General features: G+C 43.5%; 1 protein-coding gene and 1 long non-coding RNA gene across 2 annotated transcripts in view; one reads left to right on the top strand and one right to left on the bottom strand.

Moving 5' to 3' along the window:
* Nucleotides 1–434: 434 nt before the first annotated feature.
* Nucleotides 435–4165, top strand: LOC138422611 (uncharacterized). The gene is made up of 3 exons (XR_011249941.1): nt 435–1055; nt 2462–2622; nt 3258–4165. It is a non-coding gene; the product is annotated as an uncharacterized lncRNA (long non-coding RNA).
* Nucleotides 3986–20270, bottom strand: part of VPS33A (VPS33A core subunit of CORVET and HOPS complexes) — a 30437-nt gene continuing 14152 nt past the window's right edge. Inside the window, exons 7-13 of the mRNA XM_069557776.1 lie at nt 16730–16923; nt 14573–14699; nt 13292–13359; nt 12297–12434; nt 9166–9303; nt 5068–5236; nt 3986–4558 (exon numbers count right to left, since the gene is read on the bottom strand). Coding sequence (XP_069413877.1) covers nt 4377–4558; nt 5068–5236; nt 9166–9303; nt 12297–12434; nt 13292–13359; nt 14573–14699; nt 16730–16923 — 1016 coding nt within the window. The 3' untranslated portion in view covers nt 3986–4376. The remainder of the gene's footprint in view (nt 4559–5067; nt 5237–9165; nt 9304–12296; nt 12435–13291; nt 13360–14572; nt 14700–16729; nt 16924–20270) is intronic.

The raw sequence follows: 20270 nt of genomic DNA, 5'->3' as shown, positions 1-20270 counted from the left end.
CACTCAGCAAAGTTTCCACGGATCCTCCACAACGGCAGCTCTGCGGTCCCTCTCCGGTGCTGTCTGAAGGTAGGCTTGTGCGCGCTCCAGCGATGTCGGCAGAGCTGAGGGACTTCCAGGCAGCAGCTGCACACATCAACTAGGTGTGGTCTAGAGACCAATCACAGTCTCCACGTGGTCCCTGAGCTCTCACGGAGCTGCGCACAGGCAAGTCCAGACCAGGCGGGGCGCTGGCAGGCTTGCCCACCCTCTGCCTGTGTCACGGTCACAGCCCACACAGCTCTGAGGTTGCCTGCAAAAGCTCCTGCCTTAGAGGCACTGAGCAAGCGGTACACAGGGGGGATTTCATGGCCCTCCTGCCTGGCTTTTCTAAACACTGTGGGTGGGATACAGTCCAGATTCTTTTCTAACAAACTTCCACAAACAGCAGTCCCATCCTTGAGTCTCAGACAAGAAGAACCACTGTACATACAGCATTCACTTTTGACTGCCCAACTAAAGCAAAAACTTTAGCTTTTTTGTCTTAAAACATGCAACTGCAAGCATCTGTGTGCGAACTAGCTCAGAAAACCAAGAGCTCTCAAGTGCTTGATTCTAATTCAGAGTTGCAGTTTAGAGACTCATTATATAGACACCCTTGCAATGTACCCACTTCCAATTTCAACTCTGCCAAATATAAGCTAAAAAGAACCAGTCAGGATTCCAGCCAATAAATAACAGACCCTTTCTCAGATGTAACAATGAAGGGACAAGAAAGCACGAACTTTATGCTGCTCCCCCCATTCCTGCTTTTTGTAGTAGTTTGTAGTTAAGACTATGTTTTGACCTTTAAAAAAACAGGCAGTGTGGACATCAACCCTTTTATCAACATCATCATCCAGAAGCCAAATGGCTCTCTAATTTGATCAGGATCTCTTATTATCAAATCATTGCCCCGCTGCAGCCGGGTTGCAAACAGGAGCGGAACATTATCAAGCTGCGTGCAGGAAGCCAGTGAGTAATTACTCCCCACAGAGACCTGGTCATCTGGAGGGCTGTGTCCTGCCGAGTCACAGGCAAGTATGGCTGAGATTTATATTCTAATCCCACACCAAAGTAACATGCAAAAGGCTACTAAAATAGACCTGATTCTGTTACCCTTTAACTCTCACATCCTTCATATGGATATCTTAAGGCAGTTTTGTGTTCCAGCCTTTGTAGACTCTAGTCACCACCCAATTTGGGGTATTTTATACCAACGGAGTGGCCTTCCCAGGTGGCTCAGCAGTACAGAATCTGCTTGCCACTGTAGGGGACGCGGGTTTGATCTCTGGGTCAGGAAGAACCCCTGGAGAAGGAAATGGCCACCCACTTCAGTATTTTTGCCTGGGAAAAGCCCATGGATAGAGGAGCTTAGTGGGTTACAGTCCATAGGGTCACAGAGTCAGACCTGACTTAGCAACTAAATAATGTTGCAATGGAGTAACTGAAGCTGAGACACATTATGTAGCTTGAAGTTCACATGCATCCATTTAGAAATAAGAGAGTCTGAGAAATTTTACAGTACTGTCTTTGATTGCTGGATGACAAAAAACATCCTCTATTTTCTACAGTATGTCATTGTTAAACCATAGAACTGAAATATATACAAGGTTCTCAAGTATAATTCATTCTGTTTATCTTTCATAGTCTATGCGGTATCTGTATTTCTCTGCCTTGCCATCTTTATCACAAGCCCTCTTACTGGCTGCTTTAGGCACTCAGTTTGTTTTGGTATTTTTTTTTTAAGAAGTACTTCTTTTTTTTGAGTTCAACTCTGGTGAATATAAACAGTACAACTAAAAACAAGAGACAGACTGCATGTCAGATTAATTATAATCCACCTGTCATGAGGACAGAGCTACAGTGGCTGAACACATGGAAATCTCCCTTCCCAGTTATATGTGCTGTTACCTGGATTTGGGGAGAATGGATACATGTATGGCTGAGTCCCTTTGCTGTCCACCTGAAACTATCACAACATTGGTAATCAGCTGTACTCCAATATACAAGAAAAACTTTTTAAAGTGCGCTGTTTTAAACCCCCTTTAACCATTAGTCTCTTGCCCCACAGTTAAACTACAGTTCAAATACTTATTTCTCTTTTGGCTACAAAAGTGTACAGAAGGACACAAAATAGCGCCTATGTAGGCTTCTTTATGTACGGAGACTTCTTTTTGTAGGACTGCTGGTGTTGCAGAACCGTCTACCCAACTAGACAAAAAGTCCAGACATGATGTAAACAATCCACCCTTCCCAAGAATAAATGTACCATTCACGTACCCGTTTTCTCAGTAAGGGCACACTTCTTTGGGACAAAGACTGCTTCAAGTATTAAGTGAACTTACACAAAGGCGTATAATATATAATTATCTCGCACTTTCTATTTACATACAAATGAAGCAGTTGAGGTTTTGAAGTCTTACGCTGAATGCATTTTTAGGAGCTGACCTAACTAGGCTCAGAGCAAGAGAGTAGAGAGTCATGAGTGAATGCAGACAGATGAGACACAACCGAGTGTCTGTTCACAGGACAAAACCCCAGCCAGAAGGACTTGACTGGGCTTGGATTGAATCCCAGGAGCCAAAAACACTGACGGACAAGGTGCGTTTTATTCTCTACAGCAGCTGAGACTGAGGGCCACTGGGGCTGGAAGGTATAAACTAATCTCCCTGGGCTAACAAGGGGTTGAGAAAGGATTCCTAAAACAGGAATTGCTTTCTTTAAGACCTTTCCAAATACTGAATGTTAAAGCCAAGTTAAATTCACAAGAAGCTAATCTTTTAAATATTCCCTCTTCTACCCCTCATTTTTACATTACAGAGATTTTTTTTTAATGCAGAATTTCTCCTTCACTCATAACATGGTGTGTGCTAACAATTTCACTAGAGACAAAAACCTGTACAGGTACTAATTAACAACAGAAATGACACCTCGGGGGACGTCTCTGGTGATCTGCTGGCTAAGACTCTGCGCTCTCAATGCAGGGGGCCTGGGTTTGATCCCTGGTCAGGGAACTAGATCGCACATGCTGCAGTGAAGAAGATCCCAAGTGCTGCAACTGAGACCCAGTGGAGCCAAATCTTTTTTTTTTTAAAGAGAAAAGAAATGACATCCGGGGAGGGACACTGACTTTGGACCCCAGCAAAGAGGGGGGGGGTCAACTAATTTTGCTGGAGACTTGGGCAAGGGCTGTAAAACCATTAATTTAGTCCCCTTCTTGGCCTTAACTCTTTCAGATGCTGGGACAGGGCAGGAGGGAGATTTCCAACTTCGCCAGCACCTTCCCTCCTCTGTTCCACAGCCTAGCAATCTCCCCTGGGAAAGGTAGCAGCTGGATGCCTGGATCACCAACAAGCTGTACCGGAGGGGGATGACATCACCAGACCAGGGAGCTGGGTGTTTCCTAGCAAAACAAACATCGGAGGCTGTGTAAGGAATGGCTGCAGACTGTTGGGGCAGCAGGTGTGGCACTTACCTGGGAGGGGGAGCTGCCACATGCTGAAGCAAAGCTGTCCTTGCTCACGGGGGGAACCAGCTGGATGGTGGGGCTCACGATGAGCAGGGAAGAAAACTGAAGGCATCTACCACTGAAGTTTCTTATGAGTTAATAACACGTGCACTAAGAACACATCTTCAAATACATTCTCAGAAAGCTGTCTTCCTCAATGTAAAAAGCCCTTGATAAGTTGGGGACTCACACCAATTGAGCTGATCAGTGAGAGCGTAAACTCTGTTCTGGGGCAAGAAGCTCTTCCAAACCTTTTGCTTTTTTAGAAGCAGAGGAATCAAAAACAGAAGGAGCCAAAACTTGCCCTGACGACCGGGTAACATAGAGACTGGTGACACTGGATGTAAGGTGCCATGTTCGACAGGAAAAAACTCAGGGATTTGAGATACCAGCCCCAGACCCCTAACACTTGGCCACTGCCCTAGGCATGATGCACCTCCAAGAAATTCAGCACTGTTTATTAGGGGTTGGACTTCCACTTTTATTTTCATTTTTACCTGGTTGGTCCCTGTGTTCTTAAGAACTGGCCCCATTTATGGCTAAATAGATTATCCATCCCCACCATCCTTCATATATTTCTAGAGGTCTCTAATGGCAATCCTGAGCTCAGAACATTAAAAACTGGGATTTCTTTTACACAGGCTGAGTCTCTTCCATTCTTCTTTAAAAAATTTAAGAACCCAAAAGAGAAACTGAAAGGAAAAAACAGCCTAATTTAAGAAGCTGACCCCAAAGTAAATTCTGCATTCCTGTTGTTATTTCTCCATGGAACTGCACTGCCGTTCCCGTAACTTCTTCAAAGGAGCCGTTTATTCTGTAGTTCACTGGTAAGTCTACTTGGAACACCCTAGAAAGGTTTTTCCATTAGTGACTCTATCCAGCTGGCCCCGTTGATTAGTTTAGTGGTGGCGATGACATATTCTGTACCTCCATCTTCCAGCTGGGAGAGAAATCGCAGGGCAGCAATTTCAGCAAAGGTTACACCCCCGAGGAAAAAGATCAGAGTGACTCGGTTTTCTCCTGGTTGACCTAAAATTTGAACATTTCAGAATGAAGAATCATTATTTTTAAAAATTACGTATTTATTTTTGGCTGTGCTGCATGTGGGATCGTAGTTTCCTGACCAGGGATCAAACCCTCGCCCCCAGCATTGGAATGCACAGAGTCTTAACCCCTGGACTGCCAGGGAAGAACTATTTATTATTGATGCTTCTTTTCCCACCTCTTAAAAAACTGCATCATTCCTAAGAAAAGTCATATGTCTTGGTCCAGACAGTTCACCTGAAACTCAGGAACCATGATTTTGATTTCAATGTTTTTTCTAACTTAGGAGATCCTCAACTCAGGTTGAAATCTGCTACTCCTAAGGGAGTAATGAGTTCCAGTGCTTACAATATAATTCACAACTAACAACAGCAATAATATTGGACTCTGACTCCTAAGTCCTTTACAAACGTATTTTACAAAGCAATTGTGTTAATACATGAAAACCACAGAAACAGTGCACGAGTATCTGTAGATACAGGCCTCGGACTTACGTTTCTTTTGCAGTCCTGTGGGCAACGGCTGCCGTTCCTCAAAGTGGGGCCCTGGGAGGATGCGCAGAACTTCCTCAATACTCCGCCAACCAGGCCGGGAAAGCAGCTGGGCCAGTCGCACACTGAGTGGGGCGTAACCACTGTATACGTATGATATGTCCGTGGGATTCTGTTAAATAATTGAAGAGAAAAAAAGCTTGTACAGCAAGAGACAGAGAAGTGGAGCCACCTAACTGCGGCTTTTGGGGTAATGCAAAATTATTTGATTTGGCTTTGAAGGTAGAAACACAAAGCCCCAAAATAGCTGGCTCCAATGCTGAAATATCTGGCAGCAATATTGAAATATCTTTCTCTAATATCAATAAATATTCTTCTCCAGTCTACTCACGCTTGGCTCTGTTCTTAGCAGCCAAGGGGTCACTTTCTTCTTTGTTGTAATTTATTTCTAATTGGAGGATGATTACTTTACAATATTGTGTTTCTGCCATACATCAACACGAATCAGCCATGTGTGCATGTGTGCAGTCGAGTCTGACTCTGCAACCCCATGGACTGGAGCCCACCAGGCTCCTCCGTCCATGGAATTTTCCAGGTAAAAATACTGGAGTGCATTGCCATTTCCTCCTCCCAGGGATCAAACCCAAGTCTGCTGCACCTGCAGGTGGGTTCTTTACCACTAGCACCACCTGGATAGGTATACATACATCCCCTCCCTCTTGAGCCTCCCTCCTACCCCATCCCACCCCTCTAGTTTGTCACAGAGCACTGGATTTGAGCTCCATGTGTCACACAGCAAATTCCCACTGCCTGTGTATTTAACATGGTAATGTACCTGTTTCCATACTGTTCCCTCCAAAGGTTCATTTTCTACTCAAACCTTCAAAAGCCACTCAAAGCACCTCTAGGTACTGAAGATGGAAAGCTGTTACTTGGTTTGCCAAAAAACTTCTTGGAAGGTAAAGTGAAACTCTCTAGCTGAGAAACAGAACCCTTGGACCCATCAATTCTACTTTCAGGCATTTATCCCACAGAGAGGATAAGACCAGAGGAGAAAAGGCCAAAGCATAAACATGCTAATGCAACACTGTATGAAGTAGTGAAAGACTGCAAATGACTTGAATTTCTAATAGATCAGGAAACAAGATATAACTGAAAAACCACTATGGAGCAATTAAAAAGAAGTTAAAAGAATGAAGGAGGGGGTACTTCTCTGGTGGTCCAGAGGTTAAGAGTCCACCTCCCAATGCAGCGGATGCAGGTTCGATTTCCTAGCTGGGGAACTAAGATCTCACACGATGCAGGGCAACTAAACCCACGCGTCATGGGAAAAGATGCCACGTGCAGCAACTAAGACCTAATGCAGTCAAATACATGTATAAAAGAATGAAGGAGGGGACTTCCCTGGTGATCCATGGATTAAGACTCTGTACTGCCACTGCAGGAAGCACAGGTTCCATCCCTTCTCGGGGAAGTAAGATCCTGAGTGCTAAGAGGGTAAGAGGTGGATGGGCGAGGTAGGTATAGGCTGGTCAGGGCAGTGAAGAGCCAAACTAATACATGACTTATATGGTACAACACAGGAATTACGGCTGTCATTCCAATCCCAAAGAAAGGTAATGCCAAAGAATGCTCAAACTACCACACAATTGCACTCATCTCACACGCTAGTAAAGTAATACTCAAAATTCTCCAAGCCAGGCTTCAGCAATACATGAACCGTGAACTTCCAGATGTTCAAGCTGGTTTTAGAAAAGGCAGAGAAACCAGAGATCAAATTGCCAACATCCGCTGGATCATGGAAAAAGCAAGAGAGTTCCAGAAAAACATCTATTTCTGCTTTATTGACTATGCCAAAGCCTCTGACTGTGTGGATCACAATAAACTGTGGAAAATTCTGAAAGAGATGGGAATACCAGACCACCTGACCTGCCTCTTGAGAAACCTGTATACAGGTCAGGAAGCAACAGTTAGAACTGGACATGGAACAACAGACTGGTTTCAAATAGGAAAAGGAGTACGTCAAGGCTGTGTATTGTCACCCTGCTTATTTAACTTCTATGCAGAGTACATCATGACAAACGCTGGGCTGGAGGAAGCACAACGTGGAATCAAGACTGCTGGGAGAAATATCAATAACTTCAATATGCATATGACTCCACCCTTATGGCAGAAAGTGAAGAAGAAGTAGAGAGCTTCTTGATGAAAGTGAAAGAGGAGAGTGAAAAAGTTGGCTTAAAGCTCAACATTCAGAAAACGAAGATCATGACATCTGGTCCCATCACTTCATGGGAAAACAGTGGAAACAGTGTCAGACTTTATTTTTGGGGGCTCCAAAATCACTGCAGATGGTGATTGCAGCTATGAAATTAAAAGACGTTTACTCCTTGGAAGGAAAGTTATGACCAGCATATTCAAAAGCAGAGACAACATTACTTTGCCAACAAAGGTCCACCTAGTCAAAGCTATGGTTTTTCCAGTAGTCATGTATGGATGTGAGAGTTGGACTGTGAAGAAAGCTGAGCCCTGAAGAATTGATGCTTTTGAACTGTGGTGTTGGAGAAGACTCTTGAGAGTCCCTTGGACAGCAAGGAGATCCAACCAGTCCATCCTAAAGGAGATCAGTCCTGGGTGTTCATTGGAGGGACTGATGTTGAAGCTGAAACTCCAATACTTTGGCCACCTGATGCGGAGAGCTGACTCATTTGAAAAGACTCTGATGCTGGGAAAGATTGAGGGCAGGAGGAGAGGGGGATGACAGAGGATGAGATGGTTGGATGGCATCACCGACACAATGGACATGGGTTTGGGTGGACTCTGGAAGTTGGTGATGGACAGGGAGGCCTGGAGTGCTGTGGTTCATGGGGTTGCAAAGAGCTGGACACGACTGAGCGACTAAACTGAATGAACTGATATTCCCACCGGGGAGAAACAATCCAATTTTAGTACTGAGAGAAGAGATTGTTTAATTGTTAGCTTTTGTGCCAAGAGGCAGCCTAATAAAGCCCCTTATGAAAAACCAAAAAACGAATATAAGAAAAATGAAATTTAGAAAGATGGGAATAAATAAAAAATATAAAGCAAAGTGCACCCTACTTTGAAGACCCAAGGTATAGAATATGCACCATTTATGTAAAAATGTTTGTCTAGGATTGCCTGGTGGTCCAGTGGCTAAGACTCTGTACTCCCAATGCAGAGGGCCCGGGTTCAATCTCTGTTCAGGGAACTAGATCCCATATGCCACAATTAAGACCCAGAGCGGCCAAATCAATAAATAAATATTTAAAAAAATGTTTGTCTATATATAGAATCTTTCTGGGAAGATGCGTAACAAACTGGTTATAGTGATCAATTCCGAGTGGAGACGGGTTGGCTGTGGGAGGAACCCTGCTTCTCAGCATCTGCTTTCCTTTTGTGGTGGATCCTTGCCTGACCCTCCCCACCTTCCACCTGGTGCTCTGTGCCCAGGAGGCAGCCCCGTGGGCTCCACACCAGTTGGAAAATGGAGAGAGGACAGGACTGTGTGGTCACGTTTTGTTGCCCCGAATCCCTCTGTGGAATGCTGCCCGAGGCTGGTTGAGTCCCTTGGCTTGTCACCCCACAGCTCTGCTCTCCTGGAACCCCTGCCCTCAGACCTCGGATGGGAGGGGGTGAGTGGTTCTCTACTGCACTGCCTGTCCCTGGTCCATCCCCTCTTTATAAAACTCCATCAAACTATTCAGTACAAGAGCACTGCTTTCTGCTAGGATCCACAGATTAAAAAAAGAAAAAATTAGAAAACTGTCTTTAGAAAGCAAAGCGGATGAATAGATCAAGTAGCGTACGTCATGGCAATACACCAGCAACGGGAATGCAAATGAGCTGAAGTGTGCATGCGGGCCTCTGACTCTGTGACGCCATGGACTGGAGCCCACCAGGCTCCTTTGGCCATGGCATTTTTCAGGCAAGAATACTGGAGTGAGTTGCCATTTCCTCCTCCAGGGGATCCTCCCAACCCAGGGATCGAACCCGAGTCTCCTATTATCTTCTGCATTGGCAGGCGGTCTCTTTACCACTGAGCCACCTGGGAAGCTCTCAGTGAGTCGAAGAGGAGCATCTTACTTGCTCATTTACATCATCCATCCAAAGGCGTAACGTTTTCCGGATAGTCGGGTAATTGTTTCTGCCCCCAATCTGCGGCTTCAGCAGACCAGCCTTCTCAAGGTTGTGCAAAGTCAGGATGTGCTCATAGCCGTAGGTCTGCAAGAGAAATCAAATCAGGAACACGGTTTCTGTGACTTTCAAAAAGGAGCACTTCTAACAAATCCACTGGTGAGCACTCTGGGGCATGTTACCAAAATCTAGGCGATGACTGTCCATGGGCGCAGGCAGGGCAGGACGGAAGCCTGTCCTAAAGCTGCTTGCCCATGACAACAAATCCAGCTCACTGGATCACTCAAAGGATTTAAACTTTTCACCTTAAAGTTCCGAGAATTTATGGGCCCAACTTAAGTGAGCAGCAAATAAATTACAGTATTCTGGACTTCCCTGGCAGTGCAGGGGTTAAGATCCCATGTTTCCACTGCTGGAGGTGGGGGTCTAATCCCTGGTCAGGCAACTGAGATCCCCCATAGCACGGCCCCCCAAAAAATTATAGTGTATCTTCATATGGAATATAATTAGCTGTTAAAAGCAGAATGAGGCAGACCTACACATCCTGATTAAGTACAAGTTTCTGGATTTATTCAGACCTCAGATGGGAGGGGGTGAGTGGTTCTCTACTGCACTGCCTGTCCCTGGTCCACCCCATCTTTATAAAACTCCATCAAACTATTCAGTACAAGAGCACTGCTTTCTGCTAGGATCCACACATTAAAAAAAGAAAAAATTAGAAAACTGTCAAAAAAATAGAACATAGTAAGGACAAAAAAATAGAATATAGTAAGTCCTCTAGATACAAAAAAGTTCTGTTCTGAGAGCACGTTTTTAAGTCCAGCAAAGTTAGCCTGAGTACCCAACTAACACAATTGGAAGGCAAGCTGCAGTTTCTCTTAAGCCTCACATTGATGGAACGCACATTCACATCTTTGAAAGTTTGTAACTTTTGAAGGTTTGTGTGTAGGGGACTTACTGTACTTCACATAATAGGATTTTATTTCTATTAAAAGAGATCTGATGAGTAATAAAAGGTGATGCTTATATGATACTTTCCATGTTTTAAGTGCTTTAAATATGTTAACTCAATCATTCTTACTATAACCTCACGAGGTAGACACTATTATCTCCATTTTACAGAGAACTTTAAATAACTTGCCCAAGGTCACACAGCTAATGAGTAACAGAGCTGGGACTCAGATCTAGTTGGTCTCGCCCCATGGTCTGTGTATGTAAACATTCTTTGTACACACACGCAAAGAAGGGGATCTGGAAGCACACAAACCAAACTGCTCACGTAAGTCCTCTCCAGGGAGGGGAATGGGGGGGAGGGGGAGGCGAGGGGGGGGGTCACAGTTTGTACCGTGTGTGTGTGTGTGTGTGTGTGTGTTAGATGCTCAGTTGTGTCCGACTCTTTGCAACTCCATGGACTGTAACCTGCCAGGCTCCTCTGTCCATGAAATTCTCCAGGCAATAATAATACTGCCATTCCCTTCTCCAGGGGATTTTCCAGACCCAGGGATTGAACTTGGGTCTCCTGCATTGCAGGCAGATTCTTTACTTTCTGAGCTACCTGGGAGGCCCTTGCACCATATACTTCTGCTTCATTTGAATGTTATGTGATGAGAATGCACATGTAATTTTTTAAAGGTGAAGCAAACAAAAAACCCAAACTAAGTGAGTATTTAGTTTTGACAATAACATACTTAACTGTAAATAGTAACAGCAAATACATACAGCCTGAAACATTTTTAAACAGAGAGGAGAATTTTAAAAACAATGGTGGGCTTTTCCTTATTATAAAGTAACAGGCCTGATTTAAGTAAGTCGGCTAAGGAATCATCAGAAAGTTCCCTTCCTCTGTGGAACTGTCTGGTTAAAGAGCAGGGGCACTAGTCCCCGTCTGTCTGGGGTTAGTCCTGGCTCCGGTACATACTATTCATAGGATTCTCTGGGCAAGAACACAACAACCGCAGATATGCAGATGATACCACTCTTACAGCAGAAAGTGAAGAGGAACTGAAGACTCTCTTGATGAGGGTGAAGGAGGAGAGTGGAAGAACTGGCTTAAAACTAAGTATTAAAAAAACTTAAGTTTTTTTAATGGCATCTGGTCCCGTTACTTCATGGCAAATAGGAGAAAATGGAAGCAGTGACAGACTTTACTTTCTTGGGCTCCAGAATCTCTGTGGACAGTGACTACAGCTGTGAAATCAAAAGATGCTTGTTCCTTGGAAGAAAAGCTATGACAAACCTAGACAGCGTATTTAGAGACATCACTTTGCCAACAAAGGTTCACAGTCAAAGCTATGGTTTTTCCAGTAACATGTACGGATGTGAGAGCTGGATCATAAAGGCAGAGCACCAAAGAATTGATGCTTTAGAACTGTGGTGCTGGGAAGACTCTTGAGCGTCCCTTGGCCTGCAAGTAGATCAAGCCACTCAATTTTAAACGAAATCAACCTGAATATTCATTGGAAGGACTGATGCTGAAGCTTAAGGTTCAATAGGAAGCTCTGGTCACCTGATGCAAAGAGCAAACTCATTGGAAAAGATCCTTATGCTGGGAAAGATTGAAGGCAAAAGGAGAAGGGGATGACAGAGGATGAGATAGTTAGATGGCATCACCAACTTAACAGACATGAATTTAAGCAAACTCTAGGAGATAGTGGAGGACAGAGGAGCCTGGAGTGCTGCAGTCCATGGCATCTCAAAGAGACACAACTTAGGGAATGAAAAATAACTGGCACACACTAGCTGGTGACCTTGGGCAAGTTACAGCACTACTCTGTTGCCTTAGTTTTCTCATCCATAAAATGGGGATAAGACTATCTCGCTCATCACCTTTGTAAGGATTAAACAAATGAATACACATAACACTCTTCTAACTAAGCCTGGCATGTAGTAAAAGCTCAATAAACATTAACTAATGTTATTGTTATGCAAACACAGCAGACAAATACCACGGACAATCCCTCCAGGTATTAAAACATTTAAAAGATAATGGAAACACTACACCCAAATATCAGCTTTGGGAAGTATTTTTTTAGAAAGACGCTTTCACCTCTGGCAAATTAGTCATTTAAAAATATACTGACCTGTAGAATTTCTCTTTTGTAATAATCCAGAACTTTCTGTTTGAGTCCACTATTGCACACAGACTGGAGGCAAACTAGCCTTAACACCTTGATCAAGGGATGTTTTTGGGCAATACAATCCTCAATGTAGCTGTTGACCTGAAAACAAAGTGTAAACGGGTACCAGAATCTGGTCTGGGGACTGACAGAACTGGATATTTACTATTATTTTTCAAAGTCAAATAAAGGAGATGAGTGGGAGAAGGGCTCATTCTTTTTGCACTCTCCCTCAGCTCCCTCCAGAGTAGCTCCTTCGGCCCCTGCTGCACACACCCCCGCCACCACGCAGACACACCAGCCAACAGGGAACACAGGCTGGCGAGGGCAGGCTCGAGGGACCCAGCAGCCTGTCTGGACTCATCTGTCTCCATGGATGGACAACCTCCAGAAGCTGTTGCATGTCCTGGGTGTGTGATCTTGGCTACCCCGACAGCAATTTATCAGAATAAAGTAACAAGAATCTTTCTAGAAGATGGGAATTTTCACAAATTGAATCATTTCAAATTTAGTAATAGAGGTGGATATACAAAGGAACTATCAGACCAATTTGCTGGGACCTCCCTGGTGGTCCAGTGACTAAGACTCAGCGATCCCAATGCAGGGGGCCTGGGAGCGATCCTTAGTCAGGGAACTGGATCCCACATGCCACAGCAAAAAGATCCCACATGCTGCAAATAAAGTAATTACTTAAAAAAAAAGACCAATTCACTTAGGAAGTAAATATATTCGTTTAGAGATCTTTGATTTTAGGGGCGGGGCCTCACCTCTCTGTGCATAGAAGAAAGTGCCTTCAATACAATAATCTTAAATACTTAAGATCTCTATTTTCACATTTTGCACCTGCTCTTCAAAATATTTAGATAAGGCATGGGAATCAACGCAATTGCTTTTATAGCTGTAATCTTAGCTTTGATAAGGTATCAATTATTTGTTAAAACAGTTTCATTTTCACATACTTTATCCGTGTCTATTCCAGACATAAACTCCTGCTCCACTGTCAATTTATCAAAGAAGTCTTCAGAAGCTAAAATGGAAATAGCAAATTTGTAAGTAAGAAATTCAATAAATGTTAATGCTTTTATACACAGAGCATGATTAGGAAACATGACATGCAAAAAAGAAAGCAAACAAAAAATTCAAACTGCCACCTGAAAAGAATCTAAGAAACATGGAAAACTACAACTCTGACCTCCTAAGTTACATCCAGGAATAGTCAACCACTGCACCCTTTCGCTCGGAGAAGGGAATGGCAACCCACTCCAGTACTCTTGCCTGAAAAATCCCATGGATGAAGGAGCCTGGTAGGCTGCAGTCCATGGGGTCGTTAAGAGTCAGGCACGACTGAGCCACTTTACTTTCACTTTTCACTTTCATGCACTGGAGAAGGAAATGGCAACCCACTCCTGTGTTCTTGCCTGGAGAATCCCAGGGACGGGGGAGCCTGGTGGGCTGCTGCCTATGGGGTCGCACAGAGTCGGACACGACTGAAGCAACTTAGCAGCAGCAGCAGTACCCTTTCGCCATTCTTAGGACTCTCATGAAATCTCAAGATCCTTAGGACTCTAATAAGATCTTAGGAATTTTTCTTCAGTATCAGTGAAAGCTAATTTGCCAAGAGCCTTTTACTTGCATCATCAGATCGAACCCAGTTTCACCTGATTTCCACGTCCATCAATATGAAAATAAAGGACTGATTTTCTAACACTTTTATGTAAGATTTAAAGTATACTTTATAAAACAGGGCATTGAACAATCTCTAACTCAGCTTTTATAGCCTGTGTTTTAACAAGTAAATTCGCCTTTGGTGTAACAGACATTTCCCAAGCTCTTTCAAAATAGTTAATACACGCTCTCTACCTAGGGAGTCTTCAAGGGAAAAACCAAAACTAAAACAGAAACTGGATTCTGCTCTAAGTAACCCTTAATGACAAGACGAAAACCAGACTGAAAAAATTAACTGCCTCATGTTAGGGGAAGAATTTTTTTCTCTTTTTGACATTCCAAATATTGTATCACATGATTACATTATCGTATTAATGAAAGAAAACTGAGTTAACCACAAAGGGAACATTTTTGACTATAAACATGGGAACATTTAATTAACAGAGGATAACATATGGTATTAAAACAGAGCTAACCCTCCCAAGGGAGCATGGCGGTGCCAGTGGCCGTGGTGTCAGTCATGGTGCGCGCCAGTCAGCCCCAGGTGAGCTCCATCACTTCCCAAGGATACTCACTAGTTACATCTTTGATCAGCTCTGCAATTGAGGTGTGATTTGCGAGGGAGCCTCGCGCTGCCTGCATGTGGGGCAGCTGTGAAACGAACTGCTTGATCTCCCCAACCGTCTTGGCGTTGTGCCTTTCCTGAAATGCATAAAAGAGCAGAAGCGGGAAGTGGGGAAAATATTTTAAGCGCTCTCTTCTTTGTATTGCTTAGAGGACATTCAATTTATACTAATGCAAAAGAAAGAATGGAATACAAATAAATCAGGCCAGACCCATCTTCAACATTACATAAAAAACAGAAAAGACAGGCTCAGTGTTCCTGTTCACTACATTAGTACTTTTTTAGGAAGCAAATGCCTAAGGTTTTTTCCTTCCCAGGCACCAGATAATACTGTGATTAGTATTTGTGGGGACAATATTGGTTATCCACAAACATTTCTGAGTAAAAAATTAAAATCAAGACATTATGTTAAGAGGGGAACATAAATAGCAAAAAGTTTCCTCTGTAACAGAAAAAAAATCCATTCTTACTGCTGAACCTCAATCTTGCATATTGTCCATGGATAAAAAGGACCTTACTTCATGATGAGAAATTTTTTTTTGTTTGCAAAGTTTAGTCATTGTAAAGCAGGTAACTCAGAAAATTGAAGAAAATCAATGAACGAATACTAATCCTAAGAAAAACCATAGCCTTGACTAGACAGACCTTTGTTGGCAAAGTAGTCTTTGCTTTTCAATATGCTGTCTAGGTGAAGAAAGCTGAGTGCCGAAGAATTGATGCTTTTGTTGGAGAAGACTCCTGAGAGTCCCTTGGACTGCAAAGAGATCCAACCAGTCCATTCTAAAGGAGATCAGCCCTGGGTGTTCTTTGGAAGGAATGATGCTAAAGCTGAAACTCTAGTACTTTGACCACCTCATGCGAAGAGTTGACTCATTGGAAAAGACTGATGCTGAGAGGGGTTGGGGGCAGGAGGAGAAGGGGACGACAGAGGATGAGATGGCTGGATGGCATCACTGACTCGATGGATGTGAGTGTGAGTGAACTCCGGGAGTTGGTGATGGACAGGGAGGCCTGGCGTGCTGCGGTTCATGGGGTCACAAAGAGTCGAACATGACTGAGCGACTAAACTTAACTGAACTGAATCCTAAGAAAGATGAACCTAGGGCCCTCCCAGGTGTGTCCAGTGTTTTAAGACTTCACCTTCCCATGCAGGGGGTGTGGGTTTGATCCCTGGTCGAATCACGCATGCCTCATGGCCAAAAAACCAGAACATAAACAACAGAGGCAAAAATTGTAATAAGTTCAATAAAGATTTTTTAAATGGTCCACATTAAAAAAAAAAAAACCACTAAAAAAAATAAAGATGAAACCTGGAACTACACACTCAGTGAAAAAAAATCATCTTCAAAGTTCTCCTAATATATGTTTCCAAAGACTAAACAGGCAGAGTTCAGCATCTTACTGAATTTCCGTTTCAAAAATGAGCTTAACCAAGAATAAACCAGTGGCTGGGCAAGAGAAGGCAGGAAGGTGATAATGAAGCCATCCATTTAAAAGCTCTGGGCTCCTGAGATTTCACTCTTATTATCACCTCCTGCATCTGCAGAGTTCCCTTGCCATTGGCATGTTGGCTAAACTGGGAACTGTTGGCCCAAATTGCAAGTTCTATGATGGAGGATCTTTTATTTAGAGTACAGCTGGCTCCCTCTTGAGATGGGAAATAATTAAAAAGAAGGTAAAACAAATATTTACAGTGAAAGCTTGTAAACTCAAAATACTACCCCTTTATCTCCCTAAAAGAGAAAAACACCTTTTCTCATGGGTCTGGGAAGAAGTTTAAAAAGAAAACCTTGGGGGGATTTCCCTGGTGGCCCAGAGGTTAGAACTCCTTGCTTCCAATGCAGAGGGCAGGGGTTCCAGCCCTGGTTGGGGAACTAAGATCCTGCATGCTACGAGGTGCAGAATGAATGAATGAATAAAGGTGCATATATTTAAAAAAAAAAAGAAAGAAAGAAAACCTTGGGTCCTCCAGTGGCTGAGCCCACGGTTTCTCAGGAGAGCTGTAGCCCCGCTCAGTGGCTGCACTTTGGCAGTCCTTGCTCGTTAGGAGGGGTGGGCAGTCTAGCCTGTGACGTACAGAAGCTGGGTAACAACCAAACCACCTTACCTCGAATGCTGCGGAGATCACCTTTGCTTTCTTGCTAAGCACGGAGCCCACAGCATTGAAGTTTTTATCTCTGATCTCAGCATACAGCTCCTCTGCAGAATTCAGCTGAAGCTTCTTTGCTTCTGTGGGAAGGTCCTTACCACCATCGCCCTGCTTTTTAGGGGCGAATTTCTCCGGAGGTAGTTTCACATAACCTGAACAACAGTGGAAGGGAACAAAGCCCTGCGTGTGTTTAATGGAAGAACCAGTTTAGCTCAGGCACTAAAGAGAATTTTCCAACTCAGAAGAGGGTGGAAGCTGGCTTTAGAAAAAATGGTGCATGGCACTGAGGCTCTGATTTTTCCACAATCACAGTACAGAATGCAGTCACTCTTCAATACTAATATCATGGTTCCACTTTTCTTTGGAGTCACCTATCTAAATCACTGCGGCAACGTTTAGTTAGTTCCTAAATTTATTCAGGGATGGGTTACGTTTTCACTTAAAAAAATTTTACAAGGATCTCTCCCATTATCTTACACTGTTTTTCAAACTGTAGGTCATGTCCCGTTAGTGGATCACGAAATCAAGTTGGTGGGTTGTAATCAGCATTATAAACAGACATACAAAACATTAAATACCATAGTGCATCACATGAAGTAGGGGGATGGGTTTTTTTTTTAATAAAATTTTGCCTCAGTTTCATACACACATATGTGTGTATGTAGTAGGTCATGATATAACACGTATTTTGTTGTTGTCCAAAATAGTTTGAAAGCTATCACCTGAAAGTCAATTTCACCTCACCTCCTGTTTTTATAAAGTTTTATTGGCACAAAGCCATGCCCATTTGCTTTCTCTCATCTGCAACTGCTTTCACATTACAATGAAGAACGGAGACTCCACAGAGGCACTGTATAACCTAAAATACCTACTATCTGGCTTTTATAGAAGCTGTCCACTCCAATCCAGGAGAAGCTCCCAAATTACTCAGCACAGCATCCAGTTCCTCCATTAAGTAGCCTTAACCCACTTCTCCCACCTGTGTTCCCTCCAAACCAACTTAGTCACATTTCCGGAAATAGCCCACATGCTTTTACGAGTTGCCTTAGCACATAAACTGGTTTAACTCTAAGAAGCCTGGCAGTATGAATCAAGGACCTTATAATATTAATACTTCTGACCCCTAAATCCTGCATCAGAGAATGCAGAGGAAGAAATATAGTATATGAAAAAAAATTATGTACACAGATGCCTTTATAACCATTAAAAAACAAACAACAAAACTGCCTAACATTAGGGGAAGGGTTGTACAAACCATGGTATAATATATATTATGGATTTTAGTTAAGCTATTAAAATTATACATATGCTGAGAAAATGCTCATCTTCAGTTCAGTTCAGTTCAGTCGCTCAGCCGTGTCCGACTCTTTGCGACCCCATGAATCGCAGCACGCCAGGCCTCCCTGTTCATCACCATCTCCCAATTGCACTCATCTCACATGCTAGTAAAGTAATGCTCAAAATTCTCCAAGCCAGGCTTCAGCAATACGTGAACCATGAACTCCCTGATGTTCAAGCTGGTTTTAGAAAAGGCAGATGAACCAGAGATCAAATTGCCAACATCCTCTGGATCATGCTCATCTTATACCAAATCAAAAAAGAGGTTCAGGGAATCCCTGTACCTAGTCCAGTGGTTAAATCAGCGCTTTCTCTGTGAAGACCTGGGTTCAATTCAGGTTCAATCAAAATCTGGTCAAGGAACTAAGATATCCCACAAGCCGCGTGGGCTCCCACAACGCCCCCCTCGCCCCCGCCAAAAAAATTTCAGAATAATTTGTACAAGCTGATTCTACTTTTTGTTAACTAAAAACAAACTCTGCATAGAAAAAATGACTATGAGGAAATACACCAACCAAAATATTAACATTGGTTGTCCCAAAGTTTGGGGGCAGGATTTCAGGGATCATGGGAGATGTGTGTTTTCCTTCTGTATTTTTTCAATTTTCCCTTAATCAATGTTTGACTTTTATGGAAAAAAAAAAAAAAAAAACCTTACTGCCAAGAAACTGAATTTACACATATTCCTTCTCTTCTTGGAGAATCCCTTCCTACCTCTCACCTATCTTACATAGCCTCCCCTCACTCCCCAGGCCACCTCCCTGCCCTAAACCCTGGCTCCTTCTAAAGGTATCTTAGGTGTTTTGCTCTCTGCAACCATGAGAGGAGGGGCTCCTCATTTCTTTGATTCCTACCTACTATCTAGCATAGAACTCCTCTGTCCATGAAATGGAGTTTTTAGAAGTATTCAAGATGCCATCTTTTGGTGACTTCCCTGGGTGGTCTTGTGGTTAGGAATCTGCCTTCCAATGCAGGGATCTTGGGTTTGATCCCTGGTCAGGGAACTGGGATCCCATATGGTGCAGGGCAAATAACCCCATGTACTACAACTACTGAGCCCCTGCACCACAAAAAAGACTCAACACAACCAAAAAAAAAAAAAAGAAAGCCAAATTTTGGAACAAATAATTTTAAAATAAGACTTTTTACAGCCTTATTAAAGACTCCGCTTTGTGGAAACCCCTCTTCACGGCTGTGTCTTCATCTTCTTCCGTGGCTACCCATCTATCCATCTGCTATCCATGCATTCTTCTGGTAGAATACACCTAACATAAAACTTACCATTTTAACCATTTTACAAAAGCATTTATTACAAACACAACTTTCTATAACCACAGCTGGTCTCTAGTTCCAGAACTTTTTTTATCCCAAAAGAAAACCCTGGGACTTCCCTGACAGGCCAATGGCTAAGACTCCATGCTTCCACTTCAGGGGCTGCGGGTTCAGTTCCTACTTGCTGAACTAAGATACCACATGCCTTGCGGTGCAACCAAAAAATTAAAAAACAAAAAACCCAAAGGAAATCCCGTACCCAACAGGAGTTGACTCCCCACGCTTTTCCTGAGCCCTGGCCACCACCAGCTGGCTTTCTGCCTCCATGCTTTCCTCCAGGGCTCTTCCTTGGCCCCCTGTGATATAACTCGGGATGCCAAAAGAGACTGGGGCTCATGTAAATGAGGGAAGGAGGCCTGGATGGGACAGCAGTGGTGGAGTCTGCGGTAGTCTGGAGAGAAGGGCCTGTCTAAAGAAGGGATCTGCACTGGGCACCAGCTGCCACACAGGAATGTGGTCATGGGGTTGCCAGAGCTTCATAGGTTTTTAAAGACATGGAATACATCAAGATCATTATTAGAGTCTTCTCCAATTTTAAACAGTGACAGAAACAGACACAAATCATGCAGTCAAAAGCAAATAAAACATACTTGTGATCTCTGACCCCAACTGCCTGTTAAGCCTAACTCTCGCAGGCCTTCAAGTCTATCATCAAGTGTCTCCAACCTCCTGTTCTCACCGTTCTCCCAGAATGTACCCCGCTGTGCCCTCTGCCTCAGCAAGCTTTTTGCCCCACGGCTCCCCGCAGGTATTATGCTGCCTGCCCCTCACCAGCAACGCCCCCCTAAATTCTACCCATCTTTCCAAACTCAGTACAAAAGCCACCTCA

The sequence above is a fragment of the Ovis canadensis genome, chromosome 17, assembly GCF_042477335.2.
Source record: "Ovis canadensis isolate MfBH-ARS-UI-01 breed Bighorn chromosome 17, ARS-UI_OviCan_v2, whole genome shotgun sequence".
In the NCBI taxonomy this organism is placed as follows: Eukaryota; Metazoa; Chordata; class Mammalia; order Artiodactyla; family Bovidae; genus Ovis; species Ovis canadensis.
Note: the sequence above shows the minus strand (reverse complement) of the source record. Positions and strands in the feature narration are given on the sequence as shown.